We start from the raw sequence: 12,773 nt of genomic DNA on the forward strand, positions 1-12,773 counted from the left end.
CTTGAGAATTACGCCTTTTGTTTTTAAGAATAAGCGAGCTCATAAACAGGACAAAAAATGCTGTCATCAAATCGTATTCCTGAATTATCATCTGTCAGTTTTCCCTTCAATTACTCCCACTCAAAATTCGAATATAAAAACCGTCCACAGCTAAGTGGAAAAAGTTAATACCAAAGGTCAAGATTCACCATGAGCACAGAAATCGGACAATTCTGCTCGACAAAATGGCATGCCTCTTTTTTTGATTTTGCTCTGCAATGAAAGAGATAAGAGTTGGCTAAAAACGAGCAGTTTAGTAATGGAAATGAAAATACTGATCTAAAGACCTTTACACTGGACAAAAATTTCTACATGATACCACTAAGTGTCCTTCACTATAAATACAGAAATACTTATAGGAGTATTGCTTTTAATTTTTGATCAATTCTTGATCACGATTAAAGGCAGATTTATTAGTCTCCCAATAGGCATAAAAAAAATTACGTGGTTTGACAGCTTGTGATTAGAGCTGCTCAATTATTTTTTTTTTTTAAAACTAATTACAGCACAATTTCATACTTTATGAATTTAATCACTAGTATCAACATGGTTATTTTTCCACAAGTAAAACTGCACTGATAAATGGGCATTTCTTCTTGTAAAACACTACTGCTATCTAAGTAAGTAACTTAAGACCTGACCTTCAACTGAATACGGAGACAAACTTTTCCTCCATCATTTCCTGTACCACAGTAAAGGACGGTTCTCTACGTTACTTAATTTTTCAGAAGCTTTCATGTTCCTAAGCATTTTGGATTGTTCAATATTTTTTCCCCCTATATTCCTCTACAAACAGTTGAGCTCAACTATGCAAAGGTTAACACCATACTACAAACTTTTAGAACCAGTCTAAAATTAAACTTACTTCAGCTTAAATAAACTCAAACTTATAAGGAGCCAAGTGATCAAAATTTCTAGAATCATACAGTTGATCTCAATTCACACCTGAACATACTGTTCCAACAGATAAAAATAATTTCTTTGCTCACATGCAGAGGAAACACAGCTGATTTTAACAAGTATTCTTCATATGAAACACTCAAGAACGTGCTCTGTTTAAAATGTGGGTTATAAAAACTGCCCAAGGAAGCCAAGAAACCCATTGAGCAGGCTTACTTGTCGAAATGCTGTTTAGCCATGGCCAGCCACAGCTCACTATTCACAGAACAGAGTATGTTTTTGCAGTATGGTTAAGCTGCAGTAACATCAGTATTTCTTCTTTAAGACCCAACCAGCATGTTTGTTTAAGCTTCTGACTTTTAAACACAATCAAAACAGTTTAACAGTTTGACTTGGCATGTTTTTCAAATATGAAAAGAAGCCTTTTAGAAATGTGTTTGGGTGATAATAGTAGCTTTTCTTCTGAAAAAAAGGTGTCCTTTAAATATTAAGAATAAAGTGGTAAACATCTCCAAATTCTGTGGAACTGGAAAACATGGAATATAGCAAGAATTAACAGAAATCTCAATTTCTGAGCATTGTGACTAACATCTGTATAAAGAGTGTTGTAACCATTCTATGTATTTCTTTCAAAAAATATTTTCCATCAGAGACTGATTTTGGCCAAAACATTCAAAATCAGCAGCAAACATTTTCATTTCTAATAGCTTACTACTGCTATTCAAAACTGCAGTCACTACCACAGAACTATACTTAAAGGAATTCAATAGTAACTATGTTATTATGCAGTGCAATCAACATTTTTCAGAATGTGATGTAATTACAAGAAATACACATTTTGTAGAAGTGTAGTTCTTCTAATTACTCTAAAGACATTTCCATAACATCACAGACACGACAGCTTCAGCAGACGGTATCAAGAGAATCTGTATGATGTCTTCTAAACAAGTACCTATTGCACAGAGCAGCCAAGCTAAAAATTGTAACTCGTTTACAAGAGCATAGTCTGAAATTCACTATGAAGAAAACTGGTCTCACCTTTTTCTTCAGGCCTCAAAGAAGGGAATTTCTTCTCTCCAGTTTGCAATTCAGGCTTTGGAGCTGAATGCAAAAACAAACCATAGACATTTCCCAAAGAGCTTTAATTATCTTAGTCACTAACTAAAAATATGACATACACCAATTTGTGTTTATATTTTCTCCTTTGCAAGGAGTGTAATACCATTTATAAACACTCATTTGAGCCCAGAAAATGGTAGGCCTGTATTAAAATGTTTCCAAAGTAGGCTCCATCATAATTTCGAAAAATATATAGCAGCAGCAAAATACATAAAGCATAAAAAGTAACCTCAAACTGTGACTATGGGCAGCTCCATTACTAGGAAATACAAAGCTACTTCTGAATTTTCTTTTGAAGTTATGCACTGCTTCTGAAATTTAATATTTCCTCAGACGTGTACCACCATACATATACTACATACCTGGACTTTTAACTGGAGGTGGAGGTTTCTTTGGCTTCTGCAAAATGCAAAAAAAAAAGTTCAAATAAACAAACAAACAGATATTCTCTGGAAGACAGACTTATTTGTGTTTTGTTTTGCATACTGTAATGTCTAGCTTGTTTACTAGCTGATTTCAAAGTATTTCACAAAGGAGGCAATCAATTCACAGACAGAAAACAGAACTGGAGTAATTCTTCTGATATCTCCCAGACAAACAGTTGCAAAAACAGGAACAAAATGCAGGTTTCACAAAGAACTAAAACCTAAGAATTACATCTTTTCTAGTCCAAAGAATTGCTCTGATCGCACTCATTTTAATTTCAATGTGTAAACCTTGATCTTAGTACAATGCAAGTTTAAAAGAGTAATCAGGTAAATTTTTGGACCAGAAATGGTCACTTTCACTGGGGAAAAAAAAAAGGTTCTAAATGAAGTATCAGAAGAACTATTTCAATTAATTGACTTCTAAATTACAACCATAAAAAAAATAGCATTTGCAACATAAACACTGCAGTTACATGAAAAACATTGTTTTGACCTTCCTTATCACTCTATATTTAAGTGGGAAAGGTCGACAAACTACTCTAGCCATTAAAAGATTTACAAAGTATTACAGTGCCACAATTTGTACATTTAAAATAACTCTATTTTAAAACGCAGTCACTCACTTTCCTTAAACTGGTAAAACTGAATTTGAATCTCTCTCCTGTTGAAGGAGCACTGGCATCTCTCAGAACAGACATCTCAAGCAACCTCATCCTTAGAATCTGATTCACGAAAATGCTCTAGAAGAGATGTCTTTGTGGTTGTACTAAGGACAAGACTCACTGATAAAACGATCACAAAAGCCTACAAAAACACTTGTTCTTTATACAAACACTGCTGAAACTGTACAGACTCAGTCTAATATAGCACCTCCAAAAATGCCTTGTAGTGGGTATTTTTGAAACAGTTGCTACGGATGGATTTCACTTCTGTGCCCCTACCACTATTGAAAAAGCTCCTCTTAATGCAGAAAGATTTTATTCTGACAAGCAAAATGTAATTAAGCAAGCATGAAAACCCATATTAAATTTCTTTCTCTAGTTTCAGAGAACACAAAAGCTAGTGAACTAAAGTAACAAGACCGTATTTTCTTTCTTTCCCAAAAAAGCAAATACATTATCCAGCTGTGCAGCACTGCTGCCTATATCAAAAACAATTACACTGAGAGCTCAGCATCAACTTGCCATTACATGATTCTGATCTGTGTTTTTATTAAGTCGATATCAAATAGCTGATTACAATAATCAGCCATCTAATGCCTTGAATTTCAAAGCTGCTCAGTGCAAGGTGAATCCCTGTACTGAGACCCACTACACAAAGCAGAATAAAGGATCAAAGCAAGGTCTGTCTAGAGAAAAGAATAATTTTTTTCTCTCTCTCAAGGGAGCAATTCTGTATTGCAAAAGAGTGATACTACCCACCCACCCCTCAAATCAAGTCAGCTGTATGTTACCGTGTTTATGCCATCCTTGCAAAGCTGAGAATCAATTTGAAAAGAAAACGCTGACTTGGAGTAACTAGACTTTCTGTGTATGTTAAGTAACTGGGGTTAAATGCTAAGTTAATAACTGTCAGGTTGTATCTAGCAATCCTCTGTGAATGTCTCCAATTCCAGACCAAATGGCACTAAACTACTATGAAACTCTGAAACTCTGTTCTGCTGACATACAGGCTTCACCATTTAGATGTCCTGATCTGGAGCTGAATCCGTCCCATCTGGGGATGATGTACATTTGTGAATTAACACAACCATCTTTGCTACACAAACTTGTCAGAACCAAAACACCACACTAATCTCAACAAAAAAATTATAAAATAAGAACCAGAATTACAGGACCATGGAGTACCACATGAAAACATGAATTTCTACAAGTTAGCACACGAGATGGTGAAAAAAATATTTCTAGATCCCATCCAAAGATTATCCTTCACGCACTGCAACCTACTGGCAAGTCTTAACATGGAAAAATCCCAGTCGGTCCCACAAGGGTCATTCAGCATTTTGCAATTACAGGACTACAGATGGAAGAGACCGACTGCTTATCTCCTTTCAAAACAGTAAGGGTTTAATTCAGTAACCAGTTACACATAACACCATGTTATCAGAACTATATCCTTTTCTATATGACCTAATCATCCTCATTAATTACAGTTAATCTCGAAACGTATGCCTCAGATTAATATTTAAGAAGTTTAAACACAAACATTAACCTTTAAATCTTTCTTCTTTGATATAGCTAATTCAAGATGAAGTTAAAAACTGCCACAGTTGTAATGATATTTTAAGCAGCATAATGTGCTGTGAAGTCTTTTATTCTTTGCATTTCCATCAATACTTTTTTGTTATACTAAATGACACATGTAAGAACTTACAGGGAAGTCTTTATCAGACTCTTGTATTTGAACAGCAAAGTTATCTGGGAAGACTCCTTCTTTACCATTGAGTTCTCCTTTCCACCAGCCTGGCTCTCCAGTGTCCTAAAATAAACAACAGGACATTTCAATCAATATTTACTTCTCCCTCAGAACAGATACAGTTACAGGAACAATGTTTTTGCTTTTACCCACAATATAACATAATTGCTTGTCTGAAATATCACGTTTGTAAGAGGAATACTTTGGCCAGCTTAGCAAGGGGAAACAGCTACAGATCAGATCAGGTTTGGTCACTTTTTGTTTGTTTTCTAAAAAGCAAGATGAAATGATATTACATCATATATAAGGGTACAAGGATAAGATCTGCAAGGGGAAGGAAAGTACACAAATCCAGTTATGACCCAATGCACAATATTAAATATTCTCAGCTTCCTTGACCAGCAGCTTATTCAGTAAATACTTGAAGTGTCATTGAAGTAACACACAATTCTACTAAATAAAAGTGATTCTGATGTGATTGATCAGGTCCACTGGTCTGAAAAGGGTGAAGAAGCAAGAGGATATATCCTACTAAGGGAAAAAATAACCACATTAAGACATAAGAAAAATAAAATAATGGAGAATTAATTCAGTGGCACAGAAATCTCTTACATGATCTTGCTGGATCAAGGCCTTAGTTTGTCCATAACAGAAAGCATGATGTTATTTGAATATTTTAGCAGCATAAATAACAGCTTTCCTCTGTGCCTCAGACCCAAAGTACTGCAGATGTCACTCCTGCATGCAAGTTCAAGTGGATTACTGCTGATGGTGCTGCTAACAGTGGCACATAAGTAGTTCATCCCAAAGTTCAGTACACAAAAAGGACAATTCAGCACTCAGTTCAGCTGAGACACTGAACAGGTAAAGGAGAGGGGGGGAAATTAAATATAAAGTAATTAAAAAAAAAAAAAAAAACACACCTCACATTAAACTAAACGAGGAATTGGCATGAAAAAGGCCTGAATAGGTGATTAGTGCGGAAAGTAAAAGTTTGCTGAAGTTTTCTTTCATTTCTCCCTCCGTCACCCTTTCAATTAAGTACTACAGAGTCCAATTTCTGAACAGTGTGCAATCGTAAATGGGATAAGGCATCTATTGCTAAACTTCATTTAGCCAGTGCTGAGGCATGCTAGAAAGTCAGAGACAACTCCATGGAAAATGATCATATGCAGAACAAACAAAAGAAATTGCCAACGGGGACAGGCTTTACACAAAGAGTACGTGCTAAAAGAAAAATACCTTAACACTTGGCAAAATCAAAACCCCGGACTGAGGCAGCCACCTGAAAGCTACATTAATAGACTTCAGAAGATGGTTTTGGAGGGAGAGCTCTGCTCTGGGTAATTCTTCTTCACTCCAGTTTGGACCAGCATATGCTTTGGGTAAATTGGTTTAAAGAGGACAGAGAGGCAAGAGATTCAGTGAAGATGGGGCAAGGGCTGTCGCGTTTAAAAAAGTGCCTTCCATAACTACTTTTTTCCACTGTAATTACAGTCAATAACACTGATAATATCAATTTTCTTGTTAAGAAAAGTGGCCATCTTTTCCATAAACTTGAAATCCTCCTAAAGAAAAAAAGTGTTACTTTTCTTCTGCAACTGTGTGAAAGCTGAAAACAAAAAAAAAGCAGCTTTCCACTTTTTTTAGGCAAGTGATTATTCCTTAATATAACAGCATATAAACTAATGAAAGACTGCAGAGTACTGCAGGGAAATTAAGTATGGGTAGGTTCATTTCTTGTTTAAAACCATCTCTGCAACAAAATAACCTTTCAAAAAGGTGTTTTCAATATTGAACACAAATAAGAACATTCAACTAAATAATCATGTTTCTCTAAATAGCCAAGCAGTATCATTAACTTCTGTATGGTTATTCTGAAATACCAAGTTATCTCTAACACGTGGACTTCATTCTCCTACTGAAAACATTTGCTCAGTTTTTTTCATAATACCTAGATCAAAATCACTAAGTACAGATCTTAATTTCTCACCTTTTGACACAACAATACTTTCCAACCACCACCTCTAGGTCAGCCTGATATATCACCAGAGAAAAAGTAAAAGTTCTGAGGGTAAAAGGGCTATTTGCAAAGCTTTTCCAATTTCCTCAGTGAAAAGGCATTTGGTACTGGGTGTTTACTGATCCGACTGGCCTTTGAGGAATCTAAGACAACTTCCCACTCTGGAACGATCTTTAAGGACATCTGTATCTCCACCGAGTGCAGAAGCAAAGAGTTGACTCACATGAGACAAATCAGTCTACAGGAATATCTACTCCCACAGACTCTCCTGCTTTCACATTTCATACATTACCTACCCATACAAAATCCACAAAAGCTATATAAATGGTTAAAGCAGACCGAACATCTCACCTTACTGATTATTTGAATGATCTCGCCTTCTTTAAAGCTGAGTTCATCATTTGAGCCTTCATAGGAAAATATTGTCCTGCAATATTCCTTGGCTGAAACAAAGCAGCACAATTAACTACATTTGAATACCATGGGTAGTAACGTACATAATACCAGCTCACTTATGCTGTCTGAAAGCAGAGCTCAGAAATTAACACTATAATCATACTTCCCTTCTAGACCAGCCATCTGAGACTGCTTTACAAGTGTTCACTATGTCATTCATATCACAAGAAAAATAAGATTATATATTCACAGAGCAATGGAGATAAATCTTTGCGAAGTTAGTAGTTTAAGCTCTAAAACATTTTTATCCACAACAGCAACTTAATTCAGGTGCTGTGACTTTAGAGAGAGGAGCCTACTCAGCTAAAATTACAACAGCCTATCTACCCTTCCCATAGCATTATATATTCAATTTTGAGCTACTTCAGACAAAAATGGTTTCAAGCTTTTTATTGAGAGTTTATATGATATTTTCTCAAAATTGATCTAAATTTCACATTTGCAATACTAATTAAATACATGCAATTGTTTCAAGGTGACATCCTTTATTAACATGTACAGTTACAGAAACTTCAAATACCCAAGCAGCACATTTGCTGAAATTCTGCTGTGAAATCAAGTAACTGAAGCAAAGGAATCCCTTGGCTAAGCACCTGAAACTAGAGCTCATCTGAGTGATCAACTCAGACAGTCACAGGCTCTTCTGCAAAAGCAGAGAGAATAATTCCTTTCTTTCCATTTGGTACAGTTCAATAACTAATCCATTTAAAATTGTGATAACGATTTCAGGTGAAAAAGCAGGAGGATTTGTTTTCCTTTCCCATGCTAGAACAAAAACAACATGAGAAAGGCCAAAATACCTTAGTATAGAAGTCTTAATTGCAAAGCGTTTTTTGCACCTTTTTTAACCTCAGCACATTTAAAATAATTTAGCAGATAAAAAGGCTGGATTTCTGTATCTGACAGATGAAGGAAGAGGAAGCAAACAAAAAGGACTCTAATGTGCTGCCATAACCTATCAGGTATTTTGCACTGACAACACACAGAGGTGAGCAGCTGCATCAACCCCCAGTCAGAGCGCAGCACAACCTCAAGTCACCGTTAGGATCATCTGCATGTCTTAATGACTGCCTCCTCCTGGATGGTAAGAAAATGAGTGAGTTGCAGTTGAATCTTTTTGTTGTTGTTGTTGTATTTTTTCTTAATCAAGATAAAAATCTTTAGTTAAAAATGCACAAATTGTATTTAAAAAAAAAAAAAAAAATCTACCTTGGTCAGTGACAACCACTATGTTAAAATGCAAAAGTATGCTAAGCTTAAGAGACAGATATATATAGATACCTAGATAGACATAGATGTGTAGCCACATGAGTAATCCTAGGTACAAGAACTTGCATTATTTTACTGCCTTATCTAGTGATCAAAAATGCTCAACTACATATTGACTATATTGTGGTTTGTGAAGAATTACAGAGACATAAGCAGAACCATGTCAAACAGATAAATGTTTAAATTGAGGTCTGGGGGGAAAAAAAAAGTCACACTGACAAAAAAAAATTCATCAGGTACACTACAAATCCATCAAATTCAGGGATTTTATTCATTAGTAGGGAATAAGTGTAACACAAGTGTAATACATATCTATATGTCCTGATTCTGTAAAAATACATGCATTTCCTTACTGCCTGGGGATTTGGCCAGTACAGCTGAACAATCCTTCTTTTCTCTCCTCCCCTCCTCACATACAGCAAGTCCCAAAACAGACAGAAAACCATGCCAGAAACGGGACCTTTCACTCTGCTCCAGCTGCCAGGAAGGCTGGACACAGGGAGCCCTGCACCCTGCCGACTGCCAAGCTCCCCGTATGTGCCAGGCTGTGAACCCCAGCAGTCAGCGCCGCCCGAGAAACCCAGCCATGGACATTAAGAGTATGTACAATTTGCCACTTCAGCATCTTATTTTGTGTGCTTGATATTCTTCCAGTAGTTAAGATGAAGAAAGAGTCCAGTATAACTTTCCAGCACTTAAATCTAGGATGGTATTTACAAAAGAGTAAATCTGAACTTCAGTAAATATTTTTAATAAAAGGTAGTTTAAAATTGAATCTTTTCCAGGACTAACAATACAGCAGCAGGAATCACAGATGTTGTATTCTAACATAATGGGGGGAAAGAGGGGTCAAATTGTCTTTTTTTTTTTTTTTTAACAAAGTATTTTTACTTACTTGCACAAGAGGCCAAAACAAGCTTCCCAGAAATAGCAGAGCCACACCAAAATAAGCCACACTAGTCTAAACATTTTAGAGATCTCTGTTTATTTGCTAACATATTGAACAGTTTATTTTAAACTTGCTCTCTCATAACTGAGGGTGATTAATATAAACTATAATATGGTCTATATTAAAATAAAAACACTAAGGAAGAAAACCAAGCTTTCTTCCAAAGGTTATAAGATGTTCTTAAACAGTGTCTATAGTTATTATCTACTGATGTTCTCCTACAACATCTATTACTACCATATTTAAGCTCCTCTCTGATGTATTCATTTCTCTGGGGAGCAGAGACTCAGCATGGCTACTGGATTAGTCCAATTTCTATGCTTTTAGCATGAGATGCACCTGAAATTATGAAAAGAGCTAAATACTAAATGTTCTGACTGTTCAGTACTGAAAGTTCAGATTTTTTAGGCAGAGTTGGGTTAATTTTTATGCAAAGTTTTAGACAAGTCAAATTTCACAATGCTCAGGGCTGCACGTTGTCTTGCTGGCTCTTCCAGCAATAGCACTGGGATGGTTTAAAAGCAAGATCCCAAGACTATCCCAATTTTGGAGTTTAGTAAAGATTTCAAAGTTGCAAGTAAGCATTAGCTTCCATCGAATGCATCGTACGCAAACTTTTGATATATGCTTTGCAATGGCAAAGCTTAAGTATTAACTGCTCTCAAGCCATTACATCAAACCCTTCTTGACAGTAATCAGCTGCTTGTAAACACGGTAATGCTATTTATAGCTATCCAATTCAATAAAGTCAAAATATGGCTAAAATGGCAGGAATGCCCTGTATTCTGCTATAGATACAGATAAACTAGGGCTCTAACAAACCTGCCATTTCAAGTGCCCTGTTGTGCTAGATTACACAAAACTCCTGAACACAGGCAAAAAGACAATTGTTTGTTGCAGTTTTCTTATTTCTGCAAATTATGCATTCCATATAAAACAACCCACTTACACCAAAATAAGGTATTTCCACATAAAACAAAAATATACTTGAAATTACAATACAGAAGTCAAAAAAATGTCTGCTCTGGAACCAGGCAAAATGAGCTGTCTACACATCACATAATTGAAGTTAATTTTTTATATGGGGTTGGCACTCCCACAAGATGTTTTGGGTTGGCTTAAAAATATCTCTCTAGATAAAACTATGCAATTTGGTAGTTAAATGAAGTAATAAATTCTCAGAGATAATAAAAAAGAAAAATAAAAAAGAAGTTATTATAAACAGAACCACAATGGAACTGGATTATCTAGGGAACAGACTTCAACAAAACATAAGCATCAACCTTCTGATGCAAGAAACTTCGCATACAGTTACGACAGCACACTAGCAACTCCACAGTAAATCTTGAGCCTAGAAAGTAACTTCTACAATCCAGGGACAGAAATTGAGTTAGAGGACTGTTCCATAGCAATAGGTTTCCAGCATCCCATCTGAACACTAAAAGCTAGGCAGAAAGTAAGTCAGTTTGAGTATGTTAACATAGCAAATGAATGCAAAGGGACTGCTACAATAAAACTTCCAAACCCCAGCCTTATTTTGTTCTGGGAGACAACCCTACAAATGTTTTTGATTCATTTTCCACAGAAATGCAAGCAAAAATTCTTTTCGACTCTTTTGCATTTGCATAACTTCTCAAACATTACACAAAAACCCAGTATACACAAAAGATTAAGATTTTAACACAAAAAAATTTGACAACCAAATACTGCTCTAGAGAGGACTACCAAGTAATAGATGTAAACTTCCATCAACCTTACCTTTTGGTTTACTTTCAGCTTCTGATTTTATTACTTCTGATGAGTTTTCAGTTTTTGTTGTACTGGGAAAATGAATTAGCTTTGTTCCAGGGGGATGGTTAAGTAATGGCTGTATGAACGAAAGAGAACTTTGTTAACAAAAATTCTTTATGAGTTTTAGTGTTGATTAGGCTACAGAAAATACTCAGGTCTTCATTAGCTGAGATGATGCAAATGACCATCTCCAAGAGATTCAGTGAGCTTTCCCATTAAGTACTTAACTTACTGTAGTTACTTCATTACAGCCACTGCAATTAGAATTTTGTCTACTGATTAAAGACAGAGCACAGCTTTCAAATTGGAAGCCAATCTCAGGACATTGCCAGATACATTTTTGCAATCGTATTTCAGCAGTTCCAAGTGTTACTCTTCCATTATCCTGAAAACTGCCTCCTCCAGCGCAGAACAGAAGCAGTTATTTAACAGCTCTGCTGAAAGTAACTCACTGACCACGCTTACTTTGCACTGGAATAAAGCAGGAATATTCAGTAGCCATACACTACCTCAACTGAAGAGGCAATCAGTTTGTAACTACTCAGACAAATGTAATAGCACATGAAAACCTGTCTCAGCTTCCCTTCACTCTTAGCAATTCGTACCGAACAGAACAGATAAGTGTCACTCGAGATTTCTCCTGAACCAAAAAAACCACAGAGGCACTGCAACCAGTAACAAGTTTCAGAGTTAACATCCAATCAAAATAGTTGTTCCAATATTTGTTGTTTTTTTTTTTTTCCTCCAGGAGACTTGCTGAGCTGCCAGGAAGATTCAGACAGCTTCAGCTGCATCCACTTCTTCACAGCCCTATGAGCTACAAACATAGAACATGATCTTACAGTCAGTACTTACCTGAGCAGCCCTAATAGTGTTACTGATGTGAAAAATCCCATTGCCTTTAGTTACTCTGTTCATTTTCATTCACAGTTAAACTTTGCAGACTTTCTACTGTCAAAGAAACGAGATTTACTCTCCTTAAAACCAGACAGATGATGCCTGTGGGCTGGTGTTTGGTACCTCTGACATACCATAGAGGAATTCATGGTCACTTGGGATGGTCTTGGAGTACATATGCAATTTAACTCACTCCAGAATGCTATATGAAGGAAGCACTAAAATAACCCACCTATGAGATTAAACAAGTCCAACATGGAAACAGTTTTCTATATTTCCCCCTTCCAAAACGAGATGCAATTAGAAGTACGAGAGGAAGTTTAGGCAGGCGGGGTATAAATAGCCTGAGTCCAGGCAGGATGCTGGGACCAGTTGAAAATATTTCCTGCAGGAACATATATACTCTTGAGCACTTCAGATCCATCAGTGCTCAGCCTTCCTGTGCTGAACAGTCTCCGAATTCCCCAAGGGAAAAAAGCCCTCTCTA

The 12,773-nt window shown here is 36.2% G+C and overlaps 1 protein-coding gene across 1 annotated transcript in view; it reads right to left on the reverse strand.

The window, feature by feature from the left end:
• CD2AP (CD2 associated protein) overlaps positions 1 to 12,773 on the reverse strand; it is an 87,294-nt gene that overhangs the window by 18,171 nt on the left and 56,350 nt on the right. The window contains 5 exon segments of the mRNA XM_050893442.1: positions 1,978 to 2,040; positions 2,421 to 2,457; positions 4,860 to 4,964; positions 7,276 to 7,367; positions 11,357 to 11,465. Of these exon segments, the coding sequence (XP_050749399.1) occupies positions 1,978 to 2,040; positions 2,421 to 2,457; positions 4,860 to 4,964; positions 7,276 to 7,367; positions 11,357 to 11,465 (406 nt within the window).

This window comes from Gymnogyps californianus, chromosome 3 (assembly GCF_018139145.2).
Source record: "Gymnogyps californianus isolate 813 chromosome 3, ASM1813914v2, whole genome shotgun sequence".
Classification (NCBI taxonomy): domain Eukaryota; kingdom Metazoa; phylum Chordata; class Aves; order Accipitriformes; family Cathartidae; genus Gymnogyps; species Gymnogyps californianus.